Source organism: Sinocyclocheilus rhinocerous, unplaced genomic scaffold (genome assembly GCF_001515625.1).
Source record: "Sinocyclocheilus rhinocerous isolate Xijiao unplaced genomic scaffold, SAMN03320098_v1.1 scaffold640, whole genome shotgun sequence".
NCBI lineage: Eukaryota > Metazoa > Chordata > Actinopteri > Cypriniformes > Cyprinidae > Sinocyclocheilus > Sinocyclocheilus rhinocerous.
The window spans coordinates 383,300-405,050 of NW_015666536.1; the positions used below are offsets into that span (position 1 = coordinate 383,300).

Here is a 21,751-nt window from a genome sequence, read left to right on the forward strand (position 1 = left end):
CATAGAAAGAGTCAACATGACTCTTGTGTGTGTGTTTTAGAAGTGTCTACTGGAGGGTAATGCTTTTAAAAGACATAACTCATCACTAAAACGAAACGTTTGTTGGAATTTTTCTGGATTCATTTTTACAGACTGATTACTGTTCAGAAATATACTCTTAACCGCCTATTTCTGTCTTGAAATATTGATTTAAGGTATTTCTACATGACACTTTTTTTATTTTAAAATACTTAATGTGGCAAACTGTCCCTTAGAAAGCAAAACAGCGCTCAATGAAATGCATACATAGAGTTTAGAATGAAAATTGACACCACAGGAATCAGGGTATTAAAAATTGGAAATTCTATTGTATAGACCAAATCTACATTTACATTTCAATCTTGTGAACTCACACATTAAACTACATTGTAGGGGCAAGTACAGTGTTAAAGTTAAAATAGATTAGATTTCTGTGGTATCATTTACATAAATTGTATAGATTATATATTTTATTATAATTAGCCTTATGTTTAATAGCAATCCTATTTCTAAAATAATTTATATAATGGCTACATTTTTACAATATAAAATTGCATAATTTACAATAAAATAATTTACAAAAGAAGTTCATCATTTGCAATCTTAACCAACCAAACTTGTTCATCACAAACCAGCTTTTCTTTGGGTATGCTGAAGAGTAGGTGCACAGCAGATGTAGTCTTACTCGGTTTCCGTTTTTGCAAAGTTGCATTGCTGCATTTGACCTCAGCTGAACTCTAGCAATGCCTTTACATGCTTAATCCTGGAGGTGTCAAACTGCACCTTGATGCTTGAACTGCTCCTACTGTAGTAGCTGCGTGCTTTCCGACCCAGTAGGATTGTTTAAGAAGAGTACTGTGTTCAGTAGCTGTTTGTGTAATGCTCATCTTTAGTTTCAGTGTTACTTCAGTCCTGCCTTCCTGTTTGCCACAGCTGAACCGTGCAGCAGCAGCAAACAGAAAAGTGGCAGCATTTGCTACTGAGAAGGAGTGAGGTCATGCTGAACAAGGTGTAAATTAGTAGATTCCAAAGTCAAATACTCAGGACTGAGTAGATATTAATATAAATGCATTAATATAGTGATAAGAACCATTCAGAATGTGTTGCTTTAAAAGAAAAACACAGTGAGGTAATCATACGTGAATTGTCAAGTAATCAGTTTGAAGTCATTTCAACATTTAAATTCAGAAATAAATGCAAACAGCGATGTATTGCACCTTTTATTTAATTTGCTCAAACAAAACAAATGTTAGCATGTAAGAAACTTCTAATTAACATGAAAACAGTATGGTACAACATGAACGATAGAACAGAAAGATATGGAAACTGAAAATTGCATTACAAGGACATTCAGCTGAATCTAACCAGCACGGTCCGCTCATAATCGAGTCTCAGTGTGCTGACAACAGCATCAACATTTTGCTTGTTCAACTGATTTCCACGAGGACAACGATCAGTTTCTCAGATCCCACCAGCATACGTGGTCTTAACCATAACACAAACCACACTGTAATGCAACAGAAAAATGACACTGAGAGGAGAATGTGAATGGATGTTTGATTTTAAACCAAGATCGTAAAAGCGTCCTTTGCAACTCACTGAAGCAAAATGCAAAACAAATGAATAAAGTTATGGCAGGCCCTAAATTAATACTCTCTATATATACGCATTTAAATGTTTGACATTTCAAATGCAATTTCCGAACAAGGCACAAACCATGAAGATCACAAACAGGTTTATCCAGGAATGAATCAACCTTGATCAAAACATTTTACCTGCTTAACCTAAAGACCAATCAACAATAGTTATTTATTGTCAAAACATAGGTGGATCAGGAGATTGTGACGTTCTATAGATTACCGTTTAGCTTTGGTGATAGTGCCGATCACAAAATGACGGCTGTCTCGTCAGCAATAGAATCATTTGAACTTCTACAGGGTTTTTAAAGTGCAATCAATGCTGTAAACACTCTATACAAACTTTCCGATTCCTTGAGAGATTATTTTGAGTGATGATTTTAAAGTGAAAAGGAATTACAAAGGATTGACGAGTGAGCATAGCGGGGGGGAAATGGATAACAGAGGAAAAATCTGTTCAGAGAGAACGTCACAAATTCATGTTCTCAGTTATTCTCCTCAAAATTCGCACAGCCTATAATCACACTTCATGTTTTTTTTACAAAGATTTCGGTCTTAAAAAGCATACTTCCCAATAAAGTTCCCTAACAAAAGCGTGTTGGAAGATAAAGCCCTTGTGAAAAACAGAGCCAAGTGCCTTCCAGTGTGCAGAAAAAGGGATAAACAATAAATTGATTGGTAAAAAAAAATCAATAAAAAATCCCAAAACCATTCAAAAAGCTGTTACGTGTTGCTTGGCCCTCATTAGATATTCCAGACTTTTTTTTAGTTGGTAAATACACCATGCAAAATGAATAAGTAGCCATACATGATCTTTCACATCTTTGAATCCCAAAATAAAGTAAAATGTCAAACCCCTGAAAATTTATTATGGCTATAAAGAGGTGTCCGTTGCGAACTGCGTATGGAGAACATCATTCATCCACAGTTTGAGGGCAGAGTGGATGATTAAAGAAAAAAAGAAGAGACAGAGAGAGAAATATGCGTAACAAATGCTACACTTATTGCTTATGAACGGAAAAGAAAATTATTTTTCGTGGCAACCATTTTTCCCTTACCAATCATAAGACGACATGCACTGAAATCGAAAGAAATACGAAAAGAGCCTACGGTGAATAAAAAGTTCATAGTATTTCTGGTTAGCACTATCTACAGATACGGTCTGAGCTGACGCTGACATCAACCTCAACTTCGATTGGCTGAGAGGATTTTGGTAGAGAGCTACAATGATGTACAGTAGAAAGGCATTGTCCTTCGTGATCTTTCTGAACACTTAGCAAACACACAAGACGAAGGTATACAGATAACAGTGGCTCGTTAGAGACAGCCTGTCGAGCATTCACTTTTGAAAAGAGAATAATAATGAAAACTGTCCAAAAGAGCAAGTAAGCTACCTGATGTGGTCATGGCATACATTAGAACAGCTTGACTGAATGACTTGCAGGTATAATGTTTATTTTGTTGTCATTTTAATGTACATATTCTGGTTAAAATAGTAGGAAGACAAGCTTTAGAGTCCTGCAGCAATAGACCATACTCATTTGGTTGGCCAGATTCAAGGTTTTGCTCTATACAAGGCCAACTTAATGTTACTTCACCGCCACCACTACCACCTTTTAAATTCATAAACAAAGCCTGCCCTTTGCTAAACAATGTGCAGTAAAATGAATGTCATCTGCTTGTTTTACAATTTCACTCTTCGATGGTTAATACAGTATGTAATTCAGTAATAGTTTGTCTTTTTTCGTCATTTTCTTTCCACAGTAAGAGTCATCCATTGCATACTGACAGTCACTTCCTTAAGACTATGTCCTGACCCCCTTCAAGACGGGGCTTTTGGTGTATGGCGTCGCTTTGAGGCATCTGGTTATCCTCTCGCTGTTACGCCTCTTGTGCCCCCACGCTCAAAACTTGTGTCTGTCCCGGCATCGTACTCAACAGATCCAGATTTATCATGGTTATTGTGATCACCACTGGTTAAAACTGTAATTTTCCATTTTCATTGCTTTTGAGATAGTGTCTTAAACTGAAGCTGACCTCTGAAGTGACAGACTGTGGATAAAAAATACAGGTGCATCTCATCCTCCTATGCAGAGTTTGACTTGCCCAACTCCTCCCTGATTGCTGAAAACACAAAAAACGACAGAAGAATTAGAAACAGTCCACGTCAGATTGGTAGATTAGTTCCATTTTACACTAACAGTCAAAGGTTTAGACACATACTCGTTCATTATCACAGTTTAAAATATTTTTATATAATAGTGAAGTCATTAAAACTATGAAAGAACACAAAAAGATGATATGGGAATCATGCAGTGACCAAAAACAAATAAATCTTATATTTTAAATGATTAAGCATTAGGCACCCTTTGTATGCTGGACACTTGTCACGTGTTATTATCCATTCCAACTCATTTATTTGTAATTAAAAGTTTGCCAAGACACTTTTATTTGTATAAAATAAATCAAAATGGAAAACATGTACAGTAAAAATCAATGCATAATAAATATATTTATAATAAATAATTTATTATTATTATTATTATTATTAGCCACCCCTTTGGAAATTAGGGAGTTATTTTTCAAATATCAAGTTATTTTTATTATCAACATCATCAAGAATTTAAGCATAAGCCTTTAGATCAAAATTGTTTTTAGGATAATAAGAAACAAATTCAGTCAAATGTATCCAAACCTTTGACTGTTAGTGTCAAGTATTTTCATGTTTCTATTGTATTAAAAAGCTAAATGTGCATCATATATAGTGCCAATATAATGCAATAATATGTTACCATCAAGAAGTTCTTCTTTCAGCTTCGCTAGTTCCTTCCTCATCTCCTCTAGAATGTCCTAAAAAGCAAAGCAATACATTTGTAATTAGATTAGAATATTATTTATAATACTCCACAAATCAAAAGGAGTCAAGCAACTTATAAGAGCATGTCACTGAACTGTTTCATGTCAGTAAGATTCCATATTAGATAAGAATATATACACTAGAGAAGAGAAATTTGCTACCATGATACTGTGGCAAGAAAAAAAAAATATGCTATGAGTTCTTAATATAAGCTGTTATATTAAATGCACTTGGCCCTGACCATTTAAATGACAAGATCACCAGGTAAGTAGATGTATGTAATAACATCAACACTCAGTCACAATTACTGCTGTAACTCTTCACCACTAAAACTTTCTCTGGGCAAAGCAGACAGAGCTGAGTGACTTGAGTAACTGTGTTCTTAGATAAGTAAGACTCTTACATATGCCTTTCATATCTAACATGCTCATTCATACAGAAGGGAGGTATTGCCTTTGTAGAGGGGTCTATAATTGCACACACCCACAAAAGCATAACTGTGCACTGTCAACCAGTATTTCTCCCTCGGTTTTTTAGGAAGTGCTGTAATACCAAGCACGTTTTTCAAATGAGGAAAAATGAGTAATTGTGCCACTAGCTTTGGTAACACTTTGCCAACATATTGAGGAAGTGTACGGCCCCTCTATCAAACCCTGAAGGGCTAAAAGTTTAAATGAGTTTCAGTTCTTCTCAAATTTTGAGAAGTACCTGTTTCAATCTGTCATAGTCAAGAGCTTCTGTTGGCACCCCATTGGCACTTATGGATCCGGTAGGAGTTGGTGTAGACCTTGGTCTAAGGAGAAAAGAAATAGCGTGAAGCAAAGCTATTTTAGTCACACTGTACAGTTTAGTGACACGCTTTAACAGTCATTTCAGATGCTGTGTAAATCTACACTGTTCAATCACAATGGGTGATTCAAAGAATATACACAGCATTAACATGGGATAATTTCAAAATGTGGGAGGAAAATGCAAGGTATTTCAGATTTCAGGTACTTGAAACCCTTGTACTGCAAAGGAAATACACACATCCAGATATACATATATGCATAACTGGGTGACATGAAAATGAGCACCATGAGAATTGTATTTCCTTGAGAGGAGCTGCATATTCATCAAAACCAACACATTTGCAAAGTCAGCCCCGAATAGAAAACATTTCAAAGCACAGCAAACCAAAAAACACAGCTTGAGACACAATCCACACTTCAAAACACACAATGCAGCTGCCGTATCACTCTCATGCTTGTCTGAAGCTGATTCAGACAGGATACTATTGCCAACACAATAATCACCATAGGGTGGGACATGGGAAGTGAGGGAAATGACGCTTTATCTCTCCCACTGGGAAAGAAATGAATGCTGAAGAGTGGGTTGCCTTGTGCAGAAAGGAAGTAGAAGTCAAGCGGATGAGAACATTATGACAGCTTACAGTCAGAAACAAATTACAGAGCAAAAGTTATGTGTGAGGTACAAGCGTGTCCTGCCTGAAGTCTTTGTATCAAAGCTTTCTGCATTTAGAGTGAGAGGATAACTGCCTTGTTATTTGGCAGAATAAACTAAATTAAAGCACATTTGTAGGCGGAGGGGGAAAGTGTGTTATCTTTGGAGCCAGGTGGACGAATTGGCAAGTGTGGACAAATACTCCAGCTTTCTGATACTGCATGACATTTGACGACATCTAGTACTGCAGAATTCATCAGGACACTAATAATCATACTACGGTCAATTCTTCATAGCTTCATTCTATTTCTCAATTAAAAAAAAAATTAAAATGGATGCTTCCCCATAACTACGGACACTTTATGTGATTGGGGATGATTGTTATTAAAATAAACAGATTTCCTTCTCTCTCTCTCTTTTTTTTACATGAAGATCATATTTAAACTGTCTATGAAATGCATTACCATGCCTTAATTTAGTGCTTTTCAAATGCCTTTTATGTATATATTTTGTTTTACTCTTATCCAAGACCCAGACTTTCACTTTTTAATTATGATAATCCATCATGCATTATTACATTTTAAGAACTATGATAATCCATATGAGTGAAATGATTATAAATTATTTTCAACATTTATATTGTGTGGAAACGATTTATATAGACCACCATTCAAAAGCTGGGGTCAGCAAGATTTTTAAATGTTTTTGAAAGAAGTGTCCTGTGCTCACCAAGGCTGCATTTATTTGATAAAAAAACACAGTAAAACAGTAATATTGTGAAACATTATTAGAATTTAAATTCAGTTTTTTTTTTTAATTCAGACATAATTTAACGTAATTTATAGCTGAATTTGCACCATCCATTACTCCAGTCTTCAGTGTCACGTGAACCTTCAGATATCATTCAAACACACTGATTTGATGTTCAAGAAACATTACTCATCAGTGTTGAAAACAAATGTGCTGTTTAATATTTTTGTGGAAAATGTGATACATTTTTAAGGATTCATTGATGAATAGAAAGTTCAAAATCAGTAATATTAACATTATTAGAATTTAAATTCAGTTTTTTTTTTAAATTCAGACATAATTTAACGTAATTTATAGCTGAATTTGCACCATCCATTACTCCAGTCTTCAGTGTCATGTGAACCTTCAGATATCATTCAAACACACTGATTTGATGTTCAAGAAACATTACTCATCAGTGTTGAAAACAAATGTGCTGTTTAATATTTTTGTGGAAAATGTGATACATTTTTAAGGATTCATTGATGAATAGAAAGTTCAAAATAACAGCATTTATTTAAAAAAAAAAAGAAAAGAAAAAAAGTCTTTACTGTAAATTTATTTAAAGGCAGCCTTGCTGAATACAAGTATTAATTTCTAAAAAAACAAACAAACAAAAAAAACGTTTGAACAGTATTGTATATATTTACACAAATTACCACTGTCCCTCAGATCTGCCGCCATTTACATTTTTTCAAAAAGTCCACAGAATCAAAAGTTTTTAAAGTTGAGGAAATACCCAAATATTAAATATGCATCTTTATTATAAAAGTTGCAACAGTTTTGAAAAGCATAAAGTATTTTATTTATGCCATTTCATGGTGATTATACTGCTGGCAACAGCAGAATCTTTGTTTATGGAAAAAAAAAATACGAAAAACCGTAGACAATCATTGCACCAACCTTCATCCTATTTAGAGAGCACTCTCAGCAAACAAATTCTAGAAAGAGTTCTCAAACTAGCCTCTTATACCTGTTTAAGGAATCATAGTACTTGTCAGTACCCATCTGATTTCTCCATGGTGTGTCCCGTCTGTGAGAGCAAAGAGACTAACCAGGTCAGAGGTCAACAGCGTGGATCTGAACTATGTATATTCATAGTAATCTTCTGAATGCACTGGTTCCAACTCAGGTGAAAGGAGAAATATTTCTATTTCAGTGTAGCCCTACTGAAAAGTGCTTCAACCATTTGTATAATTATATTTGCAAATGCATGAAAGAATGTCATATACTAAAGCAAAAAGAATATGCAAATCCTTCAAAAAATGCTGAACAGCTCTGGTACACACAGATCTGATGAGAAGCAACAGCACTGTGCTTTAGTGATGTCAAGCACGGGACCCGACTGCCTGCATTCTGACATGCGATTGTGAGGGGCCCCAGGCCGCAAACGTGATGCAAAGCAGTCAAAGCATCAATAATTCAAATTAGCTTTAAGAAAAGCGGGACCGGTTGAAGACTCAGATCCCAAAAGCTGGACATTTCCTTCAAAAGGCGTTATAAATTGGTGGAGGTATAATTCACACATTGATTCAACTCATCAAAACAATAACAAGCAAATTATTACCTTCCAATGACTGGTGATTTGCTACCATTCATGGTGTTTGTCCTCTCCCAAGGCTTTCTGGGCATATCTGTGAAAAAAGTGCAATGAATGTTACATTTTATGATACTTGCAGTCTCTTATTTCACATAAAAGATATGGTTATGCATCAAGGCCCAGACTGTACACTGGACAACAAAATTGTGACCCATTGCAAGTAAAAAAACAAACAAACAAACAAACATGGAATTGATTTAATAAAAATAAAGATTACATGCACTCTACAGGCTCAACAACATGCTAAATTATTAAAATGACATTCATTGAACAGGAAAAGAGGAGTTGCCAAATGTTGCATTAGTATTAGCCTCATAACCAGTGACAGATGAATCTGCATCAAAATACCAGACTTTTACTGAACAACAAAAAAAGGTATGGGAAATGTTTTCACCTCCCTTTTAAATGTTACCTCATTCATTTGACTAACCCAATGATTCTCATGGAGCATTATTATAAGGTTAGCTGCATTTTATCATTTGTTTTTAGCATAGTTTTCCCCCGCTTACCTGGTGTGCTACAGGCTGACACTTTTGGAGTTATGGTAGCCTCAATGTCATCCTGATAGAAAAATAAAAAGATAATCAATTTGAAAATCAATCACATAAAGGGTTTGATCATATAAATAAAACGAAGTAGTCTATATGTACAGATTTAGTCATAGACTGTATACAGCTGAATGAAACATTATTAACTCACAGCTTTCTGCTCAGGCTCTGGCGATGATCCCTTCTCAGCAATTCTTCTCCTGTATCAAATCAATGGTAGAATTTTAAATTTCATTACATTACTGGATATTACAGACCTGCCAACCTTGGAACAATTTTTTGAGTACCATCAGTGTGACGGGACGGGACACGGGGTTTGGGGGGATTCATAAATTCCTAGATAGCTACATTATTACCTGAAGCTTAGTCCTTGATGACTAATGTCAAAATCATTATTGCACAATGTGCAAAATGCAAGATTTAATGTTAAATATTTTCCAAAGTTTAGCAGGTCTGCATAGTATGCAACAATACAGTTAGCCCACGGATCAATCCATATGCCTCTGTTTTTAGTTCAGTTCAGTTCTGATGGCTTGGCACATCAGAGTATTTTATTGCGATTTGTAATTTAAAATGCTATTTAGAAAAAAAAAAGAGAAAAAAAAAACTCCAGTACACTTTGATTAAAACTCCAGTACACTTCTGTACACTGAAGAAAAACAAGGATTATCATATCTACAAATTTCTTTTGAGAGAAGTATTATTTTTATGGATTGGCCTATAAACGCATGTAATGTCTGTTTCATTCATGCTGGTAGCCATAGGGGCCCTCGTGCTGAAAATCCACATATGCATCACAGAAGTAATAGAGCTCGTGATGTTCCATCAAATCCCTAATATGGACAAAGACATCCAGCTATCGCTGTAGAGGAGTAAAAAGAAGATAGAAAAGTTTTGAATGATAAAACAAAGACAATAAACACGACTACGACAATGTATAGTTTATCTGAGTTCTTTAAACCATCTCGGGTATTTTCATTTGCTAATTGACATAGCCTTTTGTACAGTATAGAATATGTTTTCTGCCTCATTCTGTGATAAGAAGCCAGATGACAAAAGGAAGTTATTTCAAACACTCGACTGATGCTGTGGAGTAAAAACATGTTATAATGTTCTCTTTTGTTGGACAGCAGGTTTAGAAACGCTTCTCATTATAAGTTATTAGTCATTAAGGCGTATGTTGCTTTTTCGAATGCTTGTTATAAGCGGGGAGGCGTTTTCTCATCTCAGCGTGTAAACTCACGGACAACTACACACAAACAGGGCCAGTTTGGAGAGAAATAAAAAACGGCGGGAGTGGAAGGGGGATCGAGCCGGATTTTGTGTTGCTGTCGATTTGCTGTCTCTTTTTAATGATAGCCCTTACGCATTTGTCAATCTTCCCTGCTTTCTATTTGGGGAATGAACCCAGCACTCTGATTGGCCAAACTCTTCTTCTTTTGCTGTTGCTTGATTTGAGTACTGCTCGTGCACAGAGGCGTAATCAGGTTTTTGCATAGTTTAGAGTAACAAATCATACCAGCGTACTTTGAGGTCAAAATGCGTACTGGTTGGCAGGTCTGATATTATACAACATTCTGATAATTAATCCTAAAAACAGAACTTTTTATTAGTACGTTCTGAGACTAATAATTGTTTGAAAACTAGGTTCTGTTTCTATCACTGCAATCATTCTGGCATTAGAGACAGATAAAGCACATAGTTCACCTCCTGGCCAGCAGGGCGCTCATCTCCTCCATCAGACCTCCTCCTCCAGGTAAAAGACCATTTCCACGGGATGCCTCAGGCTTGGCACCACCAGAACTCACCGCAGATCCTGCCAGGGGCTCATCACTCTACAGTAACACATAGGATTTGGTATTGAACATGTTTAGCATTTTTGATGATGTTTAGAAAAAAGAAAACGTGTTGTTTTCAGCTTTAGGGTGCAGTGCAGGGTCAGAAATTAACTTTTCTGTTAAGGAACTATATTTGTCCTCTGGAATTTATTTACAGGGACAATTTTTTTTCCTTCTGAGGGCAATTTTTATAATTACCCTATAAAATGTAAAATACTTAAATTTAACCAATCACCTCAAGCAATCAGAATACTAGGTTGTTACCAAAGCAATGTGATGCAACATGAGCAGATCTAAATTTAATGCTGTTACTTAATTTTAACATTTCACTGTAATTGTGACAGCCGTAATAGATTTAGTTTAATTGTGCATGGCCATTTTTTGCCCCTTATCTTGAGTTTGGGGTGGCATTTTTGTTAATTTCGGTGGCATTTTTGCTCCAAGCCCATGTTAATTTCTGACCCTGTGAATTGTGCTAACATGCTTCAGGTGAAATTGAATGCAAATGGGAGCTTTAGAGTCCTTGAACCCTTACCCTTGGCACTTTCTTTAGCTTGGCTCCAGCAAGGGCGGATGCGAGCCCAGACAGACCCTTGTTCTCCTCTGTGGTGGGCGAGGGGGTGAATAGACCCGAGGGCAAAGGTGGGGCCGGGGGTGGAGGTGGTGCTGGTGCTGGTGGAGGAGCCTGGCCTGAGGTTGGAGGCAGGGAGGGGTGGTGGGGGTGGAGGGGTTGGTATCCCCTGTACTGAATCTGCAGTGATAAATAGACAAAAGAACAAGACCATTATAACATGTCTTTATAACTTGCTGTACTGATCAGTTAAAACTGTGATATGTTCTACATCCAGGACTGTTTTAGTTTGTGAAATAGATCATCAAAATCAGAATGAGGATGTTATAATATAATATAATATAATATAATATAATATAATAATACATTAACGTTCAAAAGTTCGGGGTCAGTAAGATACTGAATAGAAACGTCAAAAGAACAGCATTTATTTGAAATAGAAATCTTCTGTAACATTACAAATTTCTTTACTGTCACCTTTGTCCATGCATCCTTGCTAAACAAAAATACTAATTTCTTTAAAAATACAATCTTACTGACCCCAAATTTTTTAACAGTAGTGTAATATAAACCCATCAATAATAATTAAAATAAAATGAAAAAAAAATAAATAAATAAATAACAACAACAACAACAACAAAGCTTATTCGTAATAGTGAACGTAAATAGAAGACGTATGACATTAATACATGATGCGAACATACTGAACACTTGTCAATAGCTGATGATCATTAAACCAACTTCCACAAGGAAGAAACTGATGATTTATCTCAATATGAAACAAATCTGTACATCAATTTAACAAAATGCACAGATATAATTGGGGTAATGTTTCATACTATTTAATCATTAAAATGTAACTTAAAGCTGATATTGCATCACTTTGTATAATGAGGTAAAAATCTTCACAATTCAGGAACGAATCCGCTTAACTATTTTTCACATTTGGCTGTTTTGGCTATAAACAGCTGAAGTTTTCAAGTCTATATGACATGCATGCCTGTCAAACACACTCAAGTTAAGCATATTTGTGTGTAGAATTTAGCTCAGCGTCAAGCTGCATCATGCATATGAAGTGTGAAGTCTAAAACCTCTTCTATAAATAATTCAGAGGAAGAGTTGATCTTATTTCTTCATTGCTGTTGACCTGACCTCACATGAAACGCTCCACTTACTGTATGCAGTATGGAACAAAACAAACAGTCAAGGATAAAAGCGTAATCAATTTAATTTTCATTAATTTCATTTCTTTTTAAAATAAGGAAGTTTCATGAAACAAATGTGTGAATGTGAAGAATAACCAAAGAGGATGTGGGGCAGCCAGTTATAGATCATGTAAAGCTTACTGTGCAATGACAGTTCACTTGTACATGTTAACATCTAGAACTTCTTTACTATAAGCCAATAATCAGAATGAGATGGTTGTGATAAACTGCAGAAAAACACTGATGAGAACTAAAGCAATGATATCGTAGCTTTGCAGTCTGTGAGACTCAAATCAAAGTTTCACGAGAGAGAGTGGAGATGTGTTTTCATGCCATGCCATTTTACACAATTACGGGCCACACAAATGAGCATCCATCAAACCAATGAAACCAAAAGACAAGACAAACAGCCAAACATTTCCTGAGGACTTTCATATTGAGCCAAAAAGCAATCGCCAATTGCAGCCAAAAAAGCAGCCCAGCTCAACATGGCAGGCCCCCTCCTCGAACCCCGATTAGCGGGTTAGTGGAGGCTGAGCGACACAGAAGAGGCCTTACCCGGCTGGCTGGGGAAGTCAGCAGGCTGAGTGGGCAGCTCTGGAGCAGAAGAGCAGGAGTCTCCCAACCCAGAGTTTACAGAGTGCTCAGCAGAGGCAGGGAAGGCTGTGGAAGGAGAAGGGAGAACAGCAGGCTGGGGTGAGGGACAAGACACAAGAGGAGTGATGGGCAAGGTGGGTGAGGGGGAATACAGTGGCGGCGGAGGGGGTGGCATTGGGGGCGAAGAAAACGGCTGACTCGACACAGGTGATGAGGCATGGAAGTGAAGCGAGGTGGGCGGCCCGTTGGGTGCCGAGATGGGCGAGGGGGGTTTCTGGGAGGAAGGAGACAGAAGAGAGAAAGGGGGCAAATGAAGCAAGAAAACCAGCAGAGACCTACAAGACCATCATATGTACTTATTTCTGTCTATGAACAGGGAACACACTGGAATTAGTACAATCGGTTAGCGGTTGACAACATCATGAACTGGAAAAGATGATCATGATCAACACCAATGCATGTGGGAAAAATGTTACACAAACATCTAGTTTAGCATGTAGTACTTTCAGGAGAGAGCACTGAAGGGTTACTGTAAATCCTGGATGCATGTGTCACATGAGGTTAGTGTCTTAGCTTCGCACCTGCTAAAGGCTAGTCATCCACTCTCTGCATGCCAAGAATATGCTAATAAAAACCTGCACTTTTTGTGCTTTCTATAGCCAAATATTACATTAAAATCTGAATGATATATCAAATTTAACCCAGTAATCACACATTTCCGCTGAAACAACATCATTGGTGAGTCATGAGCTGTGTAAAAACCTATATTATGCACAAAAGCATGTGCAACCCCCCCCCCAAAAAAAATTATCACCATTCAAAAGTTTGTGGTCGGTAAGATTTTTTTGTTGTTGTTGTTTCTGAAAGAAGTCTCTTATGCTGCATTTATTTGATCAAAAATACAGTAAAAAATTATATTTAGAAATATTATTACATTTTTAAATAATTTTCTATTTTAATATATTTTAAAATGTAATATTTTACCCTTAAAATGTCAAGCTTTTTAAACTACTTCAAACATTCAAGCTAGGCTTTCTTAAGCCAACATAAATTTGTCTATAAACTTTAGTAAAAGTAATTTATATCTGTGATGTCAAAGCTAAATTTTCAGCAGTCATTGCTCCAGTCTTAAGTGTCACATGATCCTTTAAAAATCATTCTAATATGATTGATTTGGTGCTCAAGAAACATTTCTTATTATTATATATGTTGAAAACTGCATACTATTTTTCTGAAAACCTTTTTTTATTAATTCTCTGATGAATAGAAGTTCAAAAGAACAGCATTTATTTGAAATTAGGGTTGCAAAGGGGTGGAACATTTCGGAAATGTTTCCTGTAATTTATCGGAAATTTTCCGCTTCTTTGCAATCCTATTTGAAATATTATTTTTTTGTGAAATTATAAATGTCTTTACTGTCACAGATGTTACTGAAGGCCAGGCTTAGAGTGCAACACAATTTTATACAGTATATATGTAACGGGAGCCCTGTCTCTCTATTTACTAGGGCAAGGCAACATATTTAGGGCTGTTTATTTATTAAGTGCAAGTAAATTCTTGTTTTGGTTTATGGTGAGATTGCACTGTAAGAGTCACTGCCTGCCATATGTTGGCCAAATCTTTCTGCTCTAGTGATTCTCATAAGCAGCCTGCAGACACAGCTGCCCTCCTGCTGCGTGAAGCCCACCACGCCCCCCTGAGCACTCTTCAAAATACACGTCAACACACAGGCAAACACAAATTATCATGCCCTACATTCAGGTCATCTCCTTATTAACACTTTCCCATTATTCACGCTGGCTTCATGACTTAAGTACAGCTGATTTCTCTTTATCCTTCATTTTAAATTATAATGTAACCTATCCGTACCTTGCTTTTTTCCATTTCACTTGCCTCCTCTGCCTTTCCACACTATTAGCTTCGACAAGCAGACCACATGACCCATGATGTAGCGCAGTATGTTCACCAAGACTTAATGAAATTCTTCCACTCCTAAAGCACAGGCGGTCACATGGCAAGACCTATCGGCTGTGCTCCAGAGAGACTAATCCAACTTTATTAAATCAACTAGGGATCCTCACATACTGTTTTTGATACTAATGAGTTTATTAATTTAGCATGAACATAACTGTATATACTACTCTGATGTGAAAAAGTGAACGGTTAGAAAATAGTTTTGGCTATAATTGCCCATTTACACCAATACCAAGTACTTGTAATCACTTATCCCTAACTAGTGCTCCAACTAATGATATAGATTTTGTTGCACCCATTCAGCAAAATTTCAGGGTATTTATTGGATAATTCTTACCAAAAAGCAGAATTCTCCAAGATATGACTCAGAAAAGTCACTGAGCCAAGACAAGATCCACTAAAAATACAACTGCCATACAGAAAGACTTCATTACAGACAGAGAATTCAATCCGGTGTCAATTCAACACTCAAAATAAAACATTAAAAGCACCAGCCAGTCAATACTGCAGTGAATAACATAACAACTGCAGACAAGCTGTTCAATGATTTGTCTAGAAAGAAAGCACTTTAAAAAAAACGACACGGAAGCATTTATGTCAGAAATTTGTGATCAGGAAACATTATTCTTGCCTTCCTTGAGAGCATTTGGAAGTATGTAAAAAGAATATCACTGTTCTAATCTAATACAAGGCAGAAAGACAGTCACAATTTACAATTCACTGCCAGTGAATAAAGCTTCAGTTTTCTGTAAAATGACGTCTCCTTCACAAATCTGATTGCCAGTGTGTTAATGTGTAACAGGACCGGTTGTGTTAGTAGTAATCTAGATTCAACACATCCCTGAGCAATTGACACTGTATTTAAAGGATTTCTGACATCCCTGCTATGGAATAATGCATCTTGCTATATGCAAACTATTGCATCACCTCAAAATAACGCAGATTATTTGATACAATGATTACACATGCACTATGCTAAACTGCTCAAATGTTTAACATTTGAAATGACAATTCCGCCTATCAAAGCCTGAGGCCAGACTTCTCACACATTATCTGTGGAATAAACATCCCCTCCTCCACATTGAGAAGAAAAATGGCTATTTTTTTCACATGCTTCTGAGAAATGTATGCAATCTGATGTGATGAACTCAACTATATATATATATATAATTTGTGTTGACGATTGCTAAAGATCCATAGCCTCTCTCTACTGTCACCTAAATTCTCGAGTTCTGGCAGGTTAACCCATAATCCTAGTGGGCTGTACACAGGACAGCATGAGGGAAATGTGGTTAGTGTGTGCAGCTCTCCTTGAGTTTCGTCATCTTTCAAGCTGTTGATTCAGACTCTTCCAACATACTGACAGATGGACACGTCAGGAGAAGATCGCCTATTGATATATTAAGACACAATGAGTGCTGACCCTTCCTTCATATAAACAATAGCCTTACGTAGAACTAGAGGCCAAATACATACTAAAAATGTGTTTTACAGCAAGAACAACAAAAGGAAACATCCAAACCAGAGATGCACAACATCGGATATCAGTGGAATTTATTCATTTCATTTTTATCTGTGATGTCTAGTATTGGATATTAACTTTTGGTCACTTGTTTCCGCCAATTTTTAGATGTTAAATAATGCTTAAATCTTAGAGGGACAAGTGTAGATTACAAAAGATTTAACCCTTCAAGAGTTGTTTCTTAAACATTGCTATCTTATAATAAATAACTTACTTTTTTATTCAAACAAACTTTTTCTTTATCAGATCCCCAAATTAATATTTATACATATTTCATATTGTATATTATATTGTTGTTGTTTATTCACGCAAGTATCACAACACTTATTTAACATTGACAAGAACAGCACTGATTTTTTAATTTTTTTTGTGAATGTGAAAGTTATTTTAAATACATACATTAAATATGTACAAAATAGTACAGATTTTTAAACTGTTGTTTATTAGTTATTAGCCATGGCACGGAAATCAGCCAGAATTGTAATATCAGTGCATCCCCAGTCCGAACGCATTGTTAACTTTAAGGAAAAAAATAGTTTTAAATGAAATTTCAAGGGTATAATAACTGCAACACTGTAAGATGATTTCTAATTGATACTAATAGCATTTCACAGGCATTTGCATGCTAAGCATAGTGTACAACAGAAGAAAAGCCACTTGTATTGTTAGTTTGTGTTAAAACCTCACTCATTTTTTGACTCCAGCCCGTCTTGTCTACATCTTATCAGTCAGTCCTATCTATCAAAAGACGTTGGAGAAAATAAAGATGCTCACCGGCGTTGGAGATGCGTCTCCCTCTCTCCCAGTCCATCTGCTCTCTGTCCAGCTGCTCTTGGTGCTCCCTTTCTTGCTTCTCTCTCTCGGCACGCTCTCTCTCCATCAGCTCCCGCTCGACGCGCTCCCGTTCCTGGCGTTCTCGCTCCAGCTGCTCCTGCTCTTGATGCTCACGCTCCAGGCGTTCCTGCTCGTTACGTTCCTTCTCCAGCCGCTCTCGCTCCTGACGCTCCCGTTCCTGACGTTCCCTTTCGGCACGTTCCCGTTCCAGCATCTCTCGTTCCTGCCGTTCCCGTTCTAGCCGCTCGCGCTCCAGTCGTTCCCTCTCTTGCTCCTTCTGACGCTGGAGCTCCTGCAGCTGCCTGAGGACACATGAGAGTAGAAGGGAATGCGTGAGTGCACAGTGAACCTACAACTTTTCAATTACCAGGTAAGAGCTTTAACAAGTTTGCCACACCACCCCAGGATCAGGAAAAGCCACTTGTATTGTTAGTTTGTGTTAAAACCTCACTCATTTTTTGACTCCAGCCCGTCTTGTCTACATCTTATCAGTCAGTCCTATCTATCAAAAGACGTTGGAGAAAATAAAGATGCTCACCGGCGTTGGAGATGCGTCTCCCTCTCTCCCAGTCCATCTGCTCTCTGTCCAGCTGCTCTTGGTGCTCCCTTTCTTGCTTCTCTCTCTCGGCATGCTCTCTCTCCATCAGCTCCCGCTCGGCGCGCTCCCGTTCCTGGCGTTCTCGCTCCAGCTGCTCCTGCTCTTGATGCTCACGCTCCAGGCGGCACATATTGTCAAAATACGAAAATGTTCGAGTTCACATACAGACACTAAAAGAATTTCAAATGGAGTGATTGTGTTGTGCTACTATGGGCAGTTACCACCCATGGTGCAACGAGGGAAGACTGCTAAAATGAAAGGTAGCTATTAAGAAGAAGCTCTCTAAATGCACCATGACATACCCTGTCTATGACTAAGGTCTCTTTAACCGTTCAAGTACCATCTTGTCAGAGAGAGGGCGTAACAACAAGACCTCAGTTATCATTCTTGTCAGTAGGGGCCCTCTTTTTCTTATCCCTTGACAGGTAAAGTTGTAAATAATGGCTTATTATTGAGGGTTCAAACACCCGGAGCAGTTTTTCTGATTTATTTATATGTTGACATGTTGTCTTGTCAATTTTGACTAATAAAGATGCTCACCGGCGTTGGAGATGCGTCTCCCTCTCTCCCAGTCCATCTGCTCTCTGTCCAGCTGCTCTTGGTGCTCCCTTTCTTGCTTCTCTCTCTCGGCACGCTCTCTCTCCATCAGCTCCCGCTCGACGCGCTCCCGTTCCTGGCGTTCTCGCTCCAGCTGCTCCTGCTCTTGATGCTCACGCTCCAGGCGTTCCTGCTCGTTACGTTCCTTCTCCAGCCGCTCTCGCTCCTGACGCTCCCGTTCCTGACGTTCCCTTTCGGCACGTTCCCGTTCCAGCATCTCTCGTTCCTGCCGTTCCCGTTCTAGCCGCTCGCGCTCCAGTCGTTCCCTCTCTTGCTCCTTCTGACGCTGGAGCTCCTGCAGCTGCCTGAGGACACATGAGAGTAGAAGGGAATGCGTGAGTGCACAGTGAACCTACAACTTTTCAATTACCAGGTAAGAGCTTTAACAAGTTTGCCACACCACCCCAGGATCAGATTCTGATTTGGTTTCAGTAGTTTTGGTACAATGTACAATACAATTTAAAAGTCTGGATCAATAATAATAATAATTATTATTATTATTTTAACATTTAACACAACATTTAGCATCAAATCAGCATATTAGACTGATTTCTGAAGGATCATGTGACACTGAAGACTGGAGTAATGGCTGCTGACAATTCAGCTTGGTCACCACAGGAATAAATTACATTTTAAAATATATTAAAAACAGTTAGTTTAAATTGTAAGAATTTCACAATAGTGCTGTTTTTACTGTATTTTTGATCAAATTAATGCAGTCTTGGTGAGCATAAGAGACTTATTTCAAAAACATTTTAAAAATCTTACAGTCCCCAAACTTTTCAGTCTCTGCCCATTAAAATATACAGGCTGTTGGGGGAATTAACAAGATGGCCTTAAAGGGCCTTTGGGACATATTCAACAAGAAAGGCTTTTATAGATGACAAATAAAAATGACTTGCTTTCTTCCAGATACTGAGACAGATGAACACTGAAATACAAGCGGTACAGTACATCATATCATACACTAGAGGGCAGCACACTCAAATGGGTAACAAGAGGTGTGAGAAGTGCCAACTTCAGCATCCAGACCAGCTCGCCTGCAGATGTTCTGCTAAGTAAGGGTTTATGAAAGATTTGCTTGTCAGTCCTCTTGTGCTTAATCAGCATCCAGCACATCCTCATGCCCAGAATTCCAGTGTGTAGAGAGCCAGAGACATTTAGACTGTGGACAGCGGGGACAGTAAATGAAGAAAAATGGGCTGTTTGCAGTTCTGGCGCTGAAGCAGGACAGATGGACCTAACTCGAAGACGAGGGGCTGGACAAAGTGGAGAGCATTCATGAATGAAAGCAAATGTAATGCAAAGTGCCTAACAATTGAAGAGTCATCATGTAAGGTTAATCTTCCAGGCTGTCCTTAACATGTTGTCTTTTTACAACATTTTACTTCAAATAAACGTTTACCAAAAAAGAATTCTCACAATCATGTTGTTTCCGACATGCTATAATAACAAATAAAAATTGATAATAAAATAAACAAATACATAGATCAATTTTAATATTAAACTGAGATATAGATTCTATATTAGCCTACATTTTATTTATCGGGTTAGTAAGAAATAGTACAAAATACAAAGGGTTCCTAATCAAAATTATTTTGGGGTAACTTCATTAACAACAGTATAGGGCCATTTCTAATGGCAAGAGGAAAAGCTGTGGAAACGTGAGTAAATGATGAGACAATTTTCATTTTAGGAGGCAAACTATTCCTTTAGTTTGTGAAATCAGACAGCTGTCATGGGAAACTGGAGAGATGATAAACCACACATCAGAGTCTTGTCATCAAGGTTTGCATTAGAACAGGTGATCCTGCTCTTTCCATCTGGCTAATAACCTCCCACACGTCTTTTTGCATGAGTGGGCATACATGATGTCATTTCCTGGGACCTTGCCAGACACACCTTCCACTCAGCATGAGTGTCATCACCATGACAAATACCAGCATAGGTGCAGTGACATCATGCCTCCACATGTTTCCAAAGAAGAGAACAAGATGGGAAAACCACACCTCAATCTAAGACCCCTTTAGAAGATCAAGTTTATGCCTAAGGCTCCAACGGATGCAGTCACACCTGAATCGATAGTCACTCCTGCTGTCTCATCAGTTCCGTCACTGAAATTGACTTCAAATCTCAGACCAAAGCTACAAAGCATGTGCAACACAGTATCTCAACTACTGGGCCATTCACATTTATAAACCCATCCACAACAAATACAAAATAAGATCAGTATCAAATATTCTACTTTTCAGTTAATATAATTCTGTATTTGAATATGTACATTTGATTAAATGCTGAACAATAATAGCCTCATCAACAAGCCTTGCCTTAAAAACATTACAAACCACTCCTACTCTAGCAACTGTTGTCATCTGCCTTATTATCAGACTCTTTTCTACTGAAGTTTACAGAATGTATCCAAAAATATAGTAAAACACTGTCTAAGCACATAAAACAGTGACACAATGTGCTTTACTCTATTTTCTTTAATTAAATGTTGAGAAGTGCATCCTGTGGGTTAAACAATCTGTCAGTATTCATTTTCAAATTAATACATGTAACATCAGAAAGAACACAGACTTTTGCTCCAAGGTAAATTCATATAAATGTAACGACTTATGATTTAGGTCATAGTAGATGTTCTGTTCATTTACACTTATGTTGTCACTTGAAATCTTTTTCAAATGAGGCTCTCTCTTCAGTTGACTGATGAACATCGATTCTGATGGTGTGTTCAAGTCATGTCGGGAGTATCGTATTTATGAATTCAAGGCATATGAATGCAACTACATAGTTGTAATTTTGAGTGGGAAACTGAACTTATAGAGTTTCCGAGTTGGGGGCATGTTAGTAAGAAAATATGGCGGACACAGCAGATGCAGCATTTATATTGCTGGCAAATTCATTAAAAAAAAAGTTTTTTCCATTTAATATGAAACTAAGTAAGGTGTGGCTTAACAAGGGTCGATTCTTGAACATCTGAAACGGATACAACAAATGCAGCTGGGTTGAGTCGAGGGGAATAAAACTATATGAAAATCTTCCAAAAGGAGCTTTCATATGCTTGGTCTACTGCCCGAGTTCTCTATATCTGCTTAATTTAGTTGCCTTGTTTCAGAGTTG

The 21,751-nt window shown here is 37.4% G+C and overlaps 1 protein-coding gene across 1 annotated transcript in view; it reads right to left on the bottom strand.

The window, feature by feature from the left end:
* Positions 1–1,237: 1,237 nt before the first annotated feature.
* The window catches only part of LOC107732530 (protein enabled homolog), a 114,430-nt gene continuing 93,916 nt past the window's right edge, over positions 1,238–21,751 (bottom strand). Inside the window, 16 exon segments of the mRNA XM_016543889.1 lie at positions 1,238–3,779; positions 4,448–4,505; positions 5,221–5,305; positions 7,718–7,777; positions 8,312–8,378; positions 8,854–8,905; positions 9,044–9,092; positions 10,600–10,727; positions 11,266–11,436; positions 11,438–11,481; positions 13,065–13,438; positions 15,415–15,454; positions 17,374–17,735; positions 17,801–17,810; positions 17,972–18,133; positions 18,572–18,933. Of these exon segments, the coding sequence (XP_016399375.1) occupies positions 3,742–3,779; positions 4,448–4,505; positions 5,221–5,305; positions 7,718–7,777; positions 8,312–8,378; positions 8,854–8,905; positions 9,044–9,092; positions 10,600–10,727; positions 11,266–11,436; positions 11,438–11,481; positions 13,065–13,438; positions 15,415–15,454; positions 17,374–17,735; positions 17,801–17,810; positions 17,972–18,133; positions 18,572–18,933 (2,062 nt within the window). The 3' untranslated portion in view covers positions 1,238–3,741.